At 44.3% G+C, this 14,261-nt stretch overlaps 2 protein-coding genes across 2 annotated transcripts in view; one reads left to right on the top strand and one right to left on the bottom strand.

Annotated features, from left to right (window-relative positions):
• LCA5L (Leber congenital amaurosis 5-like) overlaps positions 1 to 5,266 on the top strand; it is a 46,893-nt gene extending 41,627 nt beyond the window's left edge. The window contains exon 7 of the mRNA XM_012640075.1: positions 5,142 to 5,266. Coding sequence (XP_012495529.1) covers positions 5,142 to 5,266 — 125 coding nt within the window. The remainder of the gene's footprint in view (positions 1 to 5,141) is intronic.
• A 784-nt stretch (positions 5,267 to 6,050) lies between these two features.
• Positions 6,051 to 14,261, bottom strand: part of WRB (tryptophan rich basic protein) — a 17,887-nt gene continuing 9,676 nt past the window's right edge. Inside the window, exons 2-5 of the mRNA XM_012640116.1 lie at positions 10,926 to 11,091; positions 9,681 to 9,748; positions 8,217 to 8,331; positions 6,051 to 6,436 (exon numbers count right to left, since the gene is read on the bottom strand). Of these exons, the coding sequence (XP_012495570.1) occupies positions 6,363 to 6,436; positions 8,217 to 8,331; positions 9,681 to 9,748; positions 10,926 to 11,091 (423 nt within the window). The 3' untranslated portion in view covers positions 6,051 to 6,362. The remainder of the gene's footprint in view (positions 6,437 to 8,216; positions 8,332 to 9,680; positions 9,749 to 10,925; positions 11,092 to 14,261) is intronic.

The raw sequence follows: 14,261 nt of genomic DNA, 5'->3' as shown, positions 1-14,261 counted from the left end.
CAAGTGTGCAATAGCATTATGTCTAAAAACTATATATCTTAGTTAAAAAATACTTTATTGCTAAAAAATGCTAACGATCGATCGTCTTAGCCTTCAGTGAGTCATAAGCTTTTTGCTGGGGGAGGGTCTTGCCTCGATGCTGCTGCTGATCAGGGTGGTGGGTGATGCAGGTCGGGGTGGCTGTGGCCATTTCTTAAAATAAGAAAACAATGAAGTTGCCACATCAGTTGACTGTTCCCATTATGGAAGATTTCTCGGTAGCATGTGACGCTGTTTGACAGCATTTTCTCCACAGTGGATGTGTTTCAGAATGAGTCAATTCCCCCTCAAACCCTGCTGCTGCTTTAGCGACAATGTTTATGGAATATTCTAAATCCTTTGTTGTTATTTCAACGATGTTCGTAGCATCTTCACCAGTAGATTCCATCTCAAGAAACCACTTTCTTTGTTCATCCGTAAGAAGCAACTGCTCATCCGTTCAAGTTTGCTCACGAGGTTGCAGCAATTCAGCACATCTTCAGGCTCCACTTCTAATTCTAGTTCTCTTGCCATTTCCACATCTGCAGTGACTTCCTCCACTGAAGTCTTGAGCCCCTTAAAGTCATCCGTGAGGGTTGGAATCAACTTCTTCCAAACTCCTGTTAATTGTTGATATTTTGACCTCTTCCCATGAATCGTGAACGTTCTTAATGGCATCTAGAATAGTGGATCCTTTCCGGAATGTTTACTTTTGTCCAGATCCTTCAGAGGAATCACTCTCTATGGTAGCTATAGCCTTATGGAATGCATTTCTTAAGTAAAAAGATTTGGAAGTCAAAATGACTCCTTGATCCATGGACTGTAGAATGGATGTCGTGTTAGCAGCATGAAAACATTACTCTCCTTGTACATCTCCATCAGACCTCTTGGGTGACCAGGTGCATCGTCAATGAACACTTAATATTTTGAAAGGAATTTTTTTTGTCTGAGCAGTAGGTATCAACAGTAGGCTTAAAATACACAGTAAATCACTCTGTAAACAGATGTGCTGTCATCCAGGCTTTGTTGTTCCACTTACATAGAGCACAGGCTCCATAAATGGAAGAATAGATTTAACATAACTCTTAAGGGCCCCAGGATTTTCAGAATGGTAAATGAGCATCGCCTTCAACTTAAAGTCACCAGCTGCATGAGCCCCTAACAAGCATCAGCTTGTCCTTTGAAGCTTTGAAGCCAGGCATTGACTCCTCCTTTCTATCTATGAAAGTCCTGGATGGCATCTTCTAGTAGAAGGCTGGTTTCTGTACACTGAAAATCTGTTGTTCAGTGTCGCCACCTTCCTCAGTGATACCAGCTAGATCTTCTGGGTAACTTGCTGCAGCTTCTCCATCAGCACTTGCGGCTTCACCTTGCACTTTTATGTTATGGAGACAGTTTCTTTCCTTATACCTCATGAACCAATTTCTGATACCTTGCAACTTTTTTTCTGCAACTTCCTCACCTCTCTCAGACGTCACAGAATTAAAGACAGTTTGGGCCTTGCTCTGGATTAGGTTTTGGCTTAAGGGAATGTTATGGCTGGTTTGATATTCTATCCAGACACCTCAAACTTTCTCCGTATCAGCAATAAGGTTGTTTTGCTTTCTTAACATTCATGTGCTCACTGGAGCAGTACTTTTAATTTCCTTCAAGAACTTTTCCTTTGCATTCACAGCTTGGCTCTGGTGCAAAAAGCCTAGCTGTTGGGCCATCCTAGCTTTCCACATGTCTTCCTCATTAAGCTTAATCATTTCTAGCTTTTGATTTAGTGAGAGATGTACAACTCTTTGTTTCACTTTAACACTTAAAGGGCATTGTGGGGTTATTCACTGGCCTAATTTCAATACTGTTGTGTCTCAGGGAAGAGGGGGCCCTAAGGAGATGGAGAGAGATGGAGAAACATAGCTGGTTGGTGAAGCAGTCAGAACATACATGTTTATTAAGTGTGCCACCGTCTGATACAGGCATGGATCATAATGCCCCAAAACAAGTGTAACATCAAAGATCATTAATCACAGATCACCATAACAGATATAATCATAATAAAAAAGTTTGAATATTGAGAGAATTACCAAAATTACCAGAGACACCAAGTTAGCACACGCTGTTAGAGAAACGGCACAGACAGACTTATGCGATGCAAAGTTGCCACAAACCTTCAATTTGTAAAAAAAAAAAAAAAAAAAAAATGCAATATCTGTGAAGACAATAAAGTGAATAAAACGAGGTATACCTGTATATTGAAATGCATGCAAAACTAAACAATGTATTTTTTACAGACAAAAATATGAAGAATAGGAAATGATAAACCAAATTCAGAGTAGTGGTTACCTTTGCTCAGTGGGGATCTCAAAACATCTCCTAAAACTTGGGTGGGAGTTACGAGGATTTCTATTATATTTCTTGTTTTAAGACTTACATATGTTTAATATTCTTTTATATCTTGTGATACTTAATAAACATTTTTTTAAAGATACAGGAAAAGGGCTGGGCATAGTGGCTCATGCCTGTAATCCTAGCACTCTGGGAGGCTGAGGCAGGAGGATCGCTTGAGCTCAGGAGTTCGAGACCAGCCTATTTCCAGCAAGAAACCATTTCTAGCAAGAGCAAGACCCCGTTTCTACTAAAAATGGAAAAAAATGTAGCCAGGCAACTAAAAATAGAAAAAATTAGCAGGGTGTGGTGGCGCATGCCTATAGTCCCAGCTACTGAGGAGGCTGAGGCAGGAGGATCACTTGAGCCCAGGAGTTGGAGGTTGCTGTGAGCTAGGCTGACGCCACGGCACTCTAGCCCAGGCAACAGAGAAAGACTGTGTCAAAAAAAAAAAAAAGATACAGGAAAAGAATTAAGCCAACATAAAAGAATGATTACTCTATCCTTCAGAGTCCAATATCCTTCCCCACAATATTGGCAAAAACTACACAGTGTTCATTCAATTTAAGACTGAACTCGGCCGGGTGCAGTGGCTCACGCCTGTAATCCCAGCACTCTGGGAGGCCGAGGTGGGCGGATCGTTTGAGCTCAGGAGTTCGAAACCAGCCTGAGCAAGAGCGAGACCCTGTCTCTACTAAAAATAGAAAGAAGTTAATCGGACAACTAAAAATATATAGAAAAAATTAGCCGGGCATGGTGTCGCATGCCTGTAGTCCCAGCTACTCGGGAGGCTGAGGCAGGAGGATCGCTTGAGCCCAGGAGTTTGAGGTTGCTGTGAGCTAGCCCGGGCAAAAGAGTGAGACTCTGTCTCAAAAAAAAAAAAAAAAAAAAAGACTGAACTCACTGGCGAGAGTCAGTACTCTGGGTGCTGATAGATGCCTGCACATTAGATCCCAAATATGCAAGTAGTAAAGCTGACCCACACCAACAAAAACACTGGCCCAGAGACAGGATGAACGCCCAGCCTGGGAGTCACATGGTGTGCAAACCAGTCACACTTGCAGCTTCGAAGCTGTGACACCACCAAAGGGCTCTATACCGTAAGCCTTGTAAAAGAGCAGCACTTCAGAAAATGTTGACACTTGTTCATTGGTAACACCTCAACTGTGAAGAAAATATGTTCCATACATGGCTCTAGTGGAAAACTATCACTTTCTTTTTTTAGTTAAATATTCCTGGGTACTTAAGACATGACTTAAGACATGCTGGGAGCGATTCAAAAAAGCTTCACGAAGTCTCTGGCCCCAAAGGCACTTACAGCATCACTGGAAAGAAAACATTTTATCACAAAAAAAAAAAGATCTAAAACATTAGAAACAAAACCACACAGCAGCAGACACGAGTGAATACAAAATATTAATAAGTTGACAAATCAGTCATATAGATATCTAGATGTCCAGATGACGAGGGGAAAGAAATCACTCTTATCTAAAGGGGTCAGAGAAACCTTTATAAAGTCTCAAAGGTCTGGTTTGAGGGTGGGGCCCACACATACACACACAGCCCCGCACAGAGCACTGTGTACACGGATGAAAAATTACGGGAGGCGACAGCCCGCACGTCAGGGGAGAGTAAACTAGACTGACCAGCATTCCTTCGCCTTAAGGTGGCAACAGAAGCACATGGACCCCATAAAAAATGATGCAGATTTATAGAGAAAAAGGTTTTCCTGCTCGATTTACCAAACAAAACTGGCATAGAGAACTTTATATGTACTTTAGGTCAAACAGATATCTATTTTCATATAAAGCCATACGATATACCCAATATTTTAAAATTAAAAAAACCTAGAGGCTATCTATAAACATCATACGCACATACATAGACAAAAGCAAAAAGCACAACCATTAACCCAGTAACCCCAGTTCTGTGGAATCACGGGAGACTTTGCTTGCTCCTGTTCTGTGCTTTGCAAGTTAGATTTACAAAAAAAAAGCAAACAAGTATTACTTTTGTGTTTTTTAGATGTTACTTTTATTTTTTGAGACAAAGTCTCACTATGTTGCCCAGGCTGGTCTTAAACTCCTGGGCTCAAGCAATCCTCCCACCTTGGCCTCCCAAGTAGCTGGGACTAGGTACTTTTATAATTTAACAATATTTATTTTAAAAGCACATATATCAATATTCATCAGGGCATGGAATATCACAGGAAGAATCACAGGAAACTGGTAACAGTGGAAAACCTTGGGAAACTGGATGACAAGACAGAAGCGGGTCAGAAAATGCACTTTTTCTGTATCACTTTCTGGTTCTTTTGAATTCAGTACCATGTTTATTATCTACTTTAAAACAAATACAATTTCTGAAAAAACACAATGATATGACACATAAGGGACATGTAAATTTCCCCTAACCTTCAAAACTATTAATGTACGTGGAAAGAGATAACAGCTGTGAACTATAAATCTTTTCCTCTAGCCACAGGAGATCTGACAAAATTCTTGCAGTAACAACCGAAAGACTGTATTCTTAGGAGATCAGGGTCTCTTCAGGGATACTTTACGCTGACCAGCGATCCAGAGCTTTCCCGGGAGTGCTGTGCCTGGTGCCCAGCTGTTCACTGTCTAACCGTCACTTGTGCCTGCAGCTCACTAAAATGGGAGTTAGGCACGGACCTTCCGAGGGCTAAATTTCATCTAAGGGACTCTAGACCCTGCAGCTTCCTTGTGCGGCTCCAATCTCCTCCTCAGGTTGGCTTCTCACCCTGTGGCCAAAATGTATCCTGTGTGGTAAGGAGACGCTGGAAGCTGGTGTCCAGGGCCTCCACGCTGCTGCTGCTGCGTTCCGTGTCGTGTCCTTCCTAAAAGCTAAGTAAACTCGGTGCTGGGCGAGCTTGCAGCGTCTGTGAACTTGAGTAAGTGGAACCTGAAGCCCACTGTGGGCTTCAGTATGACAATAAAGGACCACAGCGTCTGTTTTTTCATAGTGTAATTAGCCAAAATAATAATGAGCTACCTATTAGATCACCAGGGAACCCAAGAAAAAAAGTGCGATCTTTCAAAAACCAATGATGACATATAGCATTACACAGTGCTGTGGTTACCCACTTAGTTAATGGCCATTAGTTACAGATTGATCATGGCAAATAAGTGGCTAATTAGGAATGAAGTCGTGCAAGCACTTGCAAAGATTTTAATAAGAAAAAATGTTTTAAAGAACAGATGTAGTAGAATTATATTTTATGGGCCAAAAAGGTTTCAGTTCAGATTAATTTAATCCGGCTTCCTAGTTTATTTTTTAACTTCGTGCCATTCTATAGAGCATAAATAGTAAATGCTTATAAAATACACTTCATTTGAAATGCTTTAAATACATAACATGATTCGCACATTATGGTCTCATGAATACGTTTACAGAACACTGTAATCAGAAATTAATAGTATTGAAGTAGATACTACTATATAAACACTTGACCAACGAATGACATTTTAAACAGAGGAAGCAAAAGCACAAGCAATGTCAATTAGTGTTATTCTTTCGTTGTACTGCATGAGATTGAAAAACAAATTCTCATATTCTAGTAGTGGTATAAAAATTAAGTTACTTTCTAAACTAGATTTAAAATAGTGCTATGTCTTTAAAATACTTAACTTGTCAGAAAATTTTGACTTTCCAGTTGGTGATAGGAGCAAAATATGCCAAGAGCGCAAATCACAAGTGACACATTTCCTGCAGATCTGGGATGATGGTGGTCGGTACACACATGTCATAAACTGGCTGGCCCAATGACAAGTGCAGAAAAATATCGATTCGTGTAAGGATCTTACATGAACTCCAAGAACAAACATATTCAACAACAAAAATGCTAACTACACTTTTGTTTCTTAAAAAAAAAAACCATAAATAAGATGTTTAACCTAATAAGAGAATATCCATTTTTAAACGTCCCATAGCCGCATTTATCTTCCTTTTCAGCTGAAAGGATGAAGCACAATGGCCACAACTTTGTTACAGACTAAAATCCAACAGGTAATTCCAACACCACCTGAAAACAAAGAAATCCAACATGAGACAGCATGCCAGCAGCAGTGCCCACGTTGCCTGCCTCTGCTACCTTTAACTTATAGGAAATAACAGCATTTCAATTCCTTTTGAGCAGTGCGGGCCTAAGAAAGACTAAGTTCGTGTTTTGTCAGTCCGAAATTGTCAGACTTTCTATGGAGTCACAGGGCTGTGTTCTTTCCTAAGCAGGAATTACACTGAAAAATGGACACTGGTTGGAATTTCCCTTTCCTGCCGGAGAGATGGGCGTTACTATTTATGATACTAACAGATTATAAGCCCACCTGTAAGGCTATTTACTTTTCCTTTCTCAAAGAAGCATTATAAACAAAGCGAGGTTTGCCCATGCCTTTCTTGCCCCACTGATAATGGAGAGACACCATCATGCCCTGTCCAGGAGGACAGGCTGTGGGAGTGGCCCATGGGCTCTGCTGAATGCTTGGAAGCGTGGCCTGTTGCTCCTCTGGTCAGCAGCGCAAAGGCCCTGGCCTGGGCCCAGCTGTGTCACAGGAAAGGGAAGCAGAAGGGGAGGCGCCAGGGGTCATGGCTAAACTGTAAGTCTTTGAAACAGTCATCCCTTGTGACTATTAATTAACCTCCAGCATGATCACAAATTACCACCAAAGACCGACTGACACAGAGGTCTGCCGCAGCATTATCTTTAATACCAAACATTAGGACCTAAACAAACATCCTTCATCAGGAAATTAGCAAATTATGACACATCCAAACGAAGAAGAGCTATTGAAAATTCCTTAATAAAGTTTATTGATAGGGTGCTAAGGTCTGAATGTTTGTGTTCCCCCCCACCAAACTCATACATTGAAATCCTAACCACCAGTGATGGGATTAGGAGGTGGGGCCTTTGGGGAGGTGATTAGGTCACCAGGGCACAGCCCTCATGAATGGGATGTGTCCCTATAAGAGAGGCCCAAGGGAGTTCGTCCTTGCCTTCCTTCTACCATGTGAGGACACCATCTATGAACTAGAAAATGGGCCCTGATCAGACACCAAATGTGCCAGTGCCTTGATCTTCAACTTCCCAGCCTCCAGAACTGTCAGAAATAAATTCTTGTTGTTTATAAGCTACCCGGTTTATAATATTTCATTATAGGAGTCAGAACAGACTAAGACATGTGGGAACAGGCTTACACTATAAAGTAAAAAAGAGGTATAAAATTGTATGTGCCAGATGACCTTAACTATATCAAAATAAATGGGAAAAAAACTGGAAAAATATATTACAATAGTATGGAAATGGTATGGAAAAAATATGGATAAAAGGGGTTATCCATAGCTAACAGGACTTTTAAAAAATTATTCCTCTCTTTCTAGTTATTCTACAATGACATGTACTACTTTTAACATCCAAAAAAAGATTATCCTTCAAAAATAAAAGAATGACCAACAGCAGCAAGTACTGCAGAGAGGCCAACCAGAATAAGGATTGAAAGACACAGAATTTGGGAACTACAGGGGGTGTTTCAATAACTGGGGTATCGGACTCTAAGTATTGGTCATGGGTCATGGGTTCTGGAAACAGACCCGGGACTGAATTCTAGCTCTGCTCCTTCACATTCTGGTGACACTGGGCAAGTGACTTCGCTAGGCCTCAGTTGCTTCACTGCAAGCCTCATGTGAGGCTGAGACACAAAGCCCTGCTCACTAAGCGCACGGTGAGGATGATGCCAGGCTTCTTAATCTTCACCACACACCCCTGCATAAGTCTATCCATACTCTTCCACCATATTTGTCATTCTTACCTGCTACTCTGGTAGGAAAAGCTACCAGCCGGTCTAGCGGGGTTATCCATTTACTTGGCACGACAGCCACAGGGACAGAATAGTACTTCCAAATGAGCGAGATCATCAGAGCAGCCTGGAAAGACAGTTCTGGTCAGTGAAAACCCGTCAGCCGCACAACCAGTAACCACAGAAAGATGGGGCAATGTACAAAGGAAACTGAGGGAACTCTCCAGAATTGAAAACCTCAAGCCTAGCAATGCAGTCCTCGCAGACAACAGACACATACTGGCAGCCGCTAATTTCCATTGTTGAAACCTTGAAATAGAATGTCTGATTAAAGACGAGCTCACGAGGACGTGCAGAACACGCTGACAAGTGGGCGAGCCTTCTTATACGAACTGGCATTTTACTGTTTCAGTATGACTAGGTCTCTACACAATTTAAATTAGCTGAAAAATTAAGCAAGGTCTCCCATGACATAGGTATTCTTTTCTCATGAGAATCTCCTTCGAGTAGCCAGACTACATGCTAAATACACCTGACTGGTGGACAAAGCCATCTTCCACTTCTGAGATCCTCGAAAAACAGTAAATTCTCCCATGCCCACGAGGGTTAGTGTCAGCACACGTGCAGAGGCGAGCCCTAAGGTTCAGATTAACTGATGCTTAGTTTTCTGTCCCTTCCCCAGCAGCGCTCCTTCAGCCGTCTTCCGTCCCCTTGCTGGCCTGCACATGCCACGCAAACGAGCAGACCTTAAAAGAGAGCAGCTGACTTAACTCCTGTGTCTCTGGGAAACCTGTCTCATATTAAATGACGGTGCCTCAGGATCAATTTCCTTAAATATCCCTCAAAACCTGGGCTTTGGGGGGGTCGGCTTGAATCCTTTCCCTCAGGAAAGGTCACACATAGTACTGAAACTCACAGGCCATTTAAGGAAGCCACTGAAGCGCGGGCACACCCTCAAGGCAGAGCAGCCGCAGAACGAGGCAACAGTTTCCTGGGTGGTTAAACAAGTACAAATCCCCCAGACGATAAGGATGGGCGCCCACTTCAATGAGAAAAACTGGTCTCTACCCGGAGAGTAGAGCGCACTGTTTAAGCCCAGCAGGTAACAAGTAATGACAAATATTACTGACAATCTTAGAAAAAACATCAGTAAATGCTTCTCGCCTCATCCCCCCAGGCCCTTAAAACTGCACTGGAATAAAGGCAATAGCAAAGACCTCCAAGAAGTTACTTCAGAGTTGAATTGCCAACAAGTCCCCATCTTTAACAACTCTAATCGAGAACAAGGCTTTCTTTTAGTCTAACTTTTAAATTCACAGTGTGTGCAGACTTACACGCTGGCAGGACCAAATGACACAGCAGCTTAAAGTGGAGAAGAAGCCTGAACTCCCAGCCCTGGCTTCCACAGGCCACAGGCTTCTGCGGCCCTGTCATTGCCAACTCTGATGACCCCGCGTGACGCTATAGTTCACTTACTTGCAATATGTAGAAAGCAACACTTATAACCCATTTTATCTTTGCTAATTGAGCTGTCCGTGCTTTCACTGAAAGGAAAAAAAGGATAAAATAATGTCAGTCGTGAAAAATTAAGAAAATATTCAAGTACACAGAAACGGTATTTTCCTTTATAAAGTATTTTCTGATTATAAATGGAACAAGCGCCCAATATATTTAGAAAAGACAAAATAGAATTTTTTAGAAGTCATCTACTATCTCACTACACTGTTATTTAAAACAGAATCTCAGCCTGTGAGATTTAAAATAGCTTTAATTTTGAAAACCCTTCAAGTGATTCATCTAAATCAGAGATTCTTTTTATAATGCAATTGCCACTTACTAACAGGACTAAATATTCCTACTTCCCAGTCTACACACCGCATGAACTCCCAAGTGGGAGTCCAGCTTGCCCCAGCTGGACAGGCCCCTGTGCATGCTTTCCTAGGCGTAGAGACAGCTCTCATGGGGCGCACACCCCCACAAGGCCTCTCGGCACACAGACCGCCCTGTGAAAATGTCTTCACCACAGGAGACTGTACCTTGAAGTCTACAGTCCAATAAGGACACGGCTGGGCATTTTCTAGAGAGTGGAACAAAAGCCCCTGGGAATCCACTATGAGATATTTTTCTCTCAGAAGAATGAATTTCAAAATGAAAACCTACAATAACAAGTTGGCTCTGAAGAAAATCTAACAGGATCCTAGATGTTTGTGTTCAGAAAGCAAAGGTTCACCAGCAAATAAAGAGGAAATAATAATTATTATTGGGTTTCTTCTAGACAACTTAAAGTTTCTATCGACACTGAAAATATCCAAGAAGTAAAGCATATATTATATGAATCTTTATACAAAGACTTTGATATTAATCAGCTCTTAGGAAGCTTTCCAGGCTACAGCTGACACCAGTACCATAAGGTGGGGTTTTTTTGTTTTTTGGGTTTTTTTTGGTGAGACAGGGTCTTGCTCTGTCACCCAGACTGGAGTGCAGTGGCATGATCACAGGTCACTGCAACCTCCAACTCCCAGGCTGAAGCAATCCTCCTGGCTCAGCCTCCTGAGTAGCTAGGCCTACCATGCCTGGCTCATTTTTTTAATTTTTTGTAGAGATGGAGTTTTGCTGTGTTGCCCAGGCTGGTCTCGAACTCCTGGGCTCAAGCGATCCTCCTGCCTCGGCCTCCTGAAGTGCTGGGTTTACAAGAATGAGCCACAGTGTGCAGCCAAGTACCATGAGTTTTGAGCTTATCTGTCATCTTGTTAATCTTCCTTTCCAGCCTGGCATATCTGGCAAACTCGTCCATCATGTTGACCGTGGAGAGCTCTTGCTTCATGTCCTGGATCTCTGCTCTCATCTGTGACTCCTGCTCCGCGTCCTTCTGCAGCACCCTGGACATCTGGCAGAGTAGACAGTTGGGATCAGTGCCTTCCCACTTCGGGTAAAGAGGGAAGTCCCCCAGTCCCCCACTAACTTTCTTTCCCAGAGTGTTAACCACTCTGTGACCTGGCCAGCTGCATGTTTTCCCTGCAGACTTGAACCCAACCTGGGGCCCTGAACATCCCCAGGTGCTGATAAAGAGTTTAGGCTGTTGTTTGAAAACACTGAGAGATTAACCCTGTTGCTAAACATGTACAAACTAGCCCCTGCCCTGAGCCAAGTTCCTTAAAACCTCTTATGAACTCCATAACCCAACCCCTTTGTGGTGTACATACCTAGGTAAATCATCCCTTTCTTTGTCTGTCGTGACTGCTGCTGCAACACTTTGTAAATTCCCTTAATAAATGCTCTGGACTATCAACCTGGTGTTTGTGCTTCTTTCTTTGCAATCCCAGCTGGCCCCAACTCTGGTCAGTTTGGAGCAGTCCCCTGAGGGACCTCCCCACCTCACTGCTTTTAAGGCAACTCCAGCACAGGTCTGACCCAACAGAACAGGTATACACCTCCCTCCCACATCCTATTGCTGCTCCTTCCAACTGGGAAGCTGCCCTTTATCTACGTGGCCAGCCTCCGCGGCCTCTTCCTGCTGCCTACAACTGCCGCCCGTCCCCCACCCAACACACACACACAAACTCCCTCATATTTGAATTGCTATTCAAACTATATTTTTCCTTTTTCAGACATGCTCATGAATTGCTACAGTACGGATGTATGTATCTATCACTGTAACTAAAATTGAGATTATAAAATGAAAACCAGTTCCATCACCAGAGCCATCATTCAAGGGAACATGCATCCTCTTCCCTTCCTGAAGAAGTCAGTCCTAGATTAGACAGGGCAGAGCAAGGTGGGGTGCAGGGTGCCAGTGATGAGGTGGTGGCCCAGAGCAGAGTGCCAGAGCCCAAGGACAGCTTGGAGGGCCTTCCTAGAGGGGCACCCTGGCAAGGGGAGTCAGGGCCATGCATAGTGGCACAGGAGACGTCAAGAAAGGGCAGCCTTTCTGACACGGGAGGTAGAATCTGAGCGGTGAGGGCATGGGTGCATGAGACAGGAGAGAGAACCCTGCCAAACTCAGGGTCAGAGCCCAAGGGGGGCTGGGTGGGTAGGGGTTGGCGGTGAAGACAGATTAGTTACAAAGGATCGATCCTATCAAGTAAACATACTGAGGATAACGGAGCCAGGCTTCAAACTGTCAGAGGGAGAAATATGCGTCGCGAGGGAACCAGAATGAATCTTGTGGTGTTGGCTTAGAACCGAAGGTAAGGGTGCGAACTCGGTTTCCTACCGATAGAGAAATAAACACTGACATAAATGTATGTAAAGAGGCGCCCTCCCTGGTACCTACCGGGAGAGGGGCCCTGCGTGTCTCCACAGGGCCCTCTTGGCCCCTCTTCCCGACACCTGCCAGTCCCCTATACTGGGACAGCCTCCAGGCCTCCGGCAGGCGCGGCGCTCAGGAGACGAGAAGACGACGGCCACCAGGTGGCGCCCGCCAGCCACCGCGGAGGGCCTGGGTCCCCGCACCGCGAGGGTGCCGGGTAGGGCTAAGAAAACCTGGGGAGGCGGCTCTGGCGACCTGCCCAGAGTGATCGGCGAACACCCCCAGGTCGCAGTCCTGTGGGTGAGATGTAATGAGAACACAGCCCTGCCAGACAGCAGGCCAGGCCGCAGTGGCCGTTCTGCAAAATCACTGCCCTCTGCACGTCGAGGAGAGACCGAGAAACCCCTCCTGGTGGAAGGGGCCTACAAGTAAACGCAGAGACCCGACAGGTAAACGCAAGGCATGGTTCCCATGTGGGTCCTTTTGCTGTAAAGGGCGTTATTGGGACACGTGGGAAACCCGAACGGGACCTAAGGACTTGACAGTAGCAAACTACTTCACATCGTGAACAAGGCCGCTGTTTACACACCAGGGTACCCGGAATGAGGGGCTCAGGTTGACAGCTTAGTTTCAAACGGCTCAGGAAACAAAATTGTTTCTTTGTACTGTATGCATAACTTTTCTTTGTGTTTGTTTCAAAATTTTACAAATAGATTAATAAAAAAGATGAAGGGGGATGAGAATCTAAAGAGTACCTAGCACACAGCAAGTGCACAATAAGTGAGTTTGTCCCCGCCTCCCCCCACCCCACACGTGCCCTCCTGCCTGCCGCACAGTAGGACAACTCTTCAGCTAGAGCTGGAAGCCGAGCCCTGCCAGTCCCCTTGGGGTGCGGCCGGCCGTGCACAGGTTCCTGGGACGCCTGCAGAGGTTCCCTCCCTGCCCCCAGTGTCTGCGCAATGAGGACCTTAGCATGGGGCGGTAGGATGGGGGGAGGGGGAGATCCCTGCGGGCCTCCTGCAGGGAGGAGAGGTCTTCAAACCCAGCTCTCTCTTTGTGGTGCCCCCTGCCTTGGCCTGATCATTAACCAGTGCTCTAACTAAAGGAAACATACTCCAGCCTGAGCCGCCCTGGACAAGGAAGTAGGAATGCGCCGAATTCTTTTTTACAGAATCTCCAGGCGTCGTGGCTCACACCTGTAATCCCAGCACTTTGGAAGCCAAGGTGGGAGGATTGCTTGAGGCCAGGAATTCAAGACCAGCCTGGGTAACATAGTGAGACCCCCAACTTTACAAAAAATAAAAAATAAAGTAGCCAGGCGTGGTGGCAGGGGCCTATAGTCTCAGCTACTCGGGAGGCTGAGGCAGGAGGATCGCCGGAGCCCAGACCTTTGCGGTTGCAGTGAGCACTGCACTCCAGCCTGGGCAACAGAGCAGGACCTAGTCAAGAAAGAAAGAGACAGAGAAAAAAAGAAAGAAAAGATAAATCACAGAATCATCTTTCAAAAGCAAGAATCTACAGCCACTACTTAAGGACTTTTTGATAATTTCACTGTATGCAAATTACACCAATAAATCTGATTTTTAAAAGAAGAAAATGAGGCACAAAGACATTCACCATTATAGAAAATATACAAAACAAAAACTGAAAAGGTCAAAAATGGTTACTCAGGAGTGGAAGGTGAGCGAGGGCAGGAGGGTGAACTGGAAATGAAGGGAACTGAAGGCAGCTTTATGGTTAAATCACTTAAGACAAATGGTGTTTGAAAAAATGTTACATATTTAAGTACAATAAAAAATATTTGGGCC

This window comes from Propithecus coquereli, unplaced genomic scaffold (genome assembly GCF_000956105.1).
Source record: "Propithecus coquereli isolate 6110/MARCELLA unplaced genomic scaffold, Pcoq_1.0 Scaffold148, whole genome shotgun sequence".
In the NCBI taxonomy this organism is placed as follows: domain Eukaryota; kingdom Metazoa; phylum Chordata; class Mammalia; order Primates; family Indriidae; genus Propithecus; species Propithecus coquereli.
This window is presented reverse-complemented; position numbering and strand designations above follow the sequence as displayed.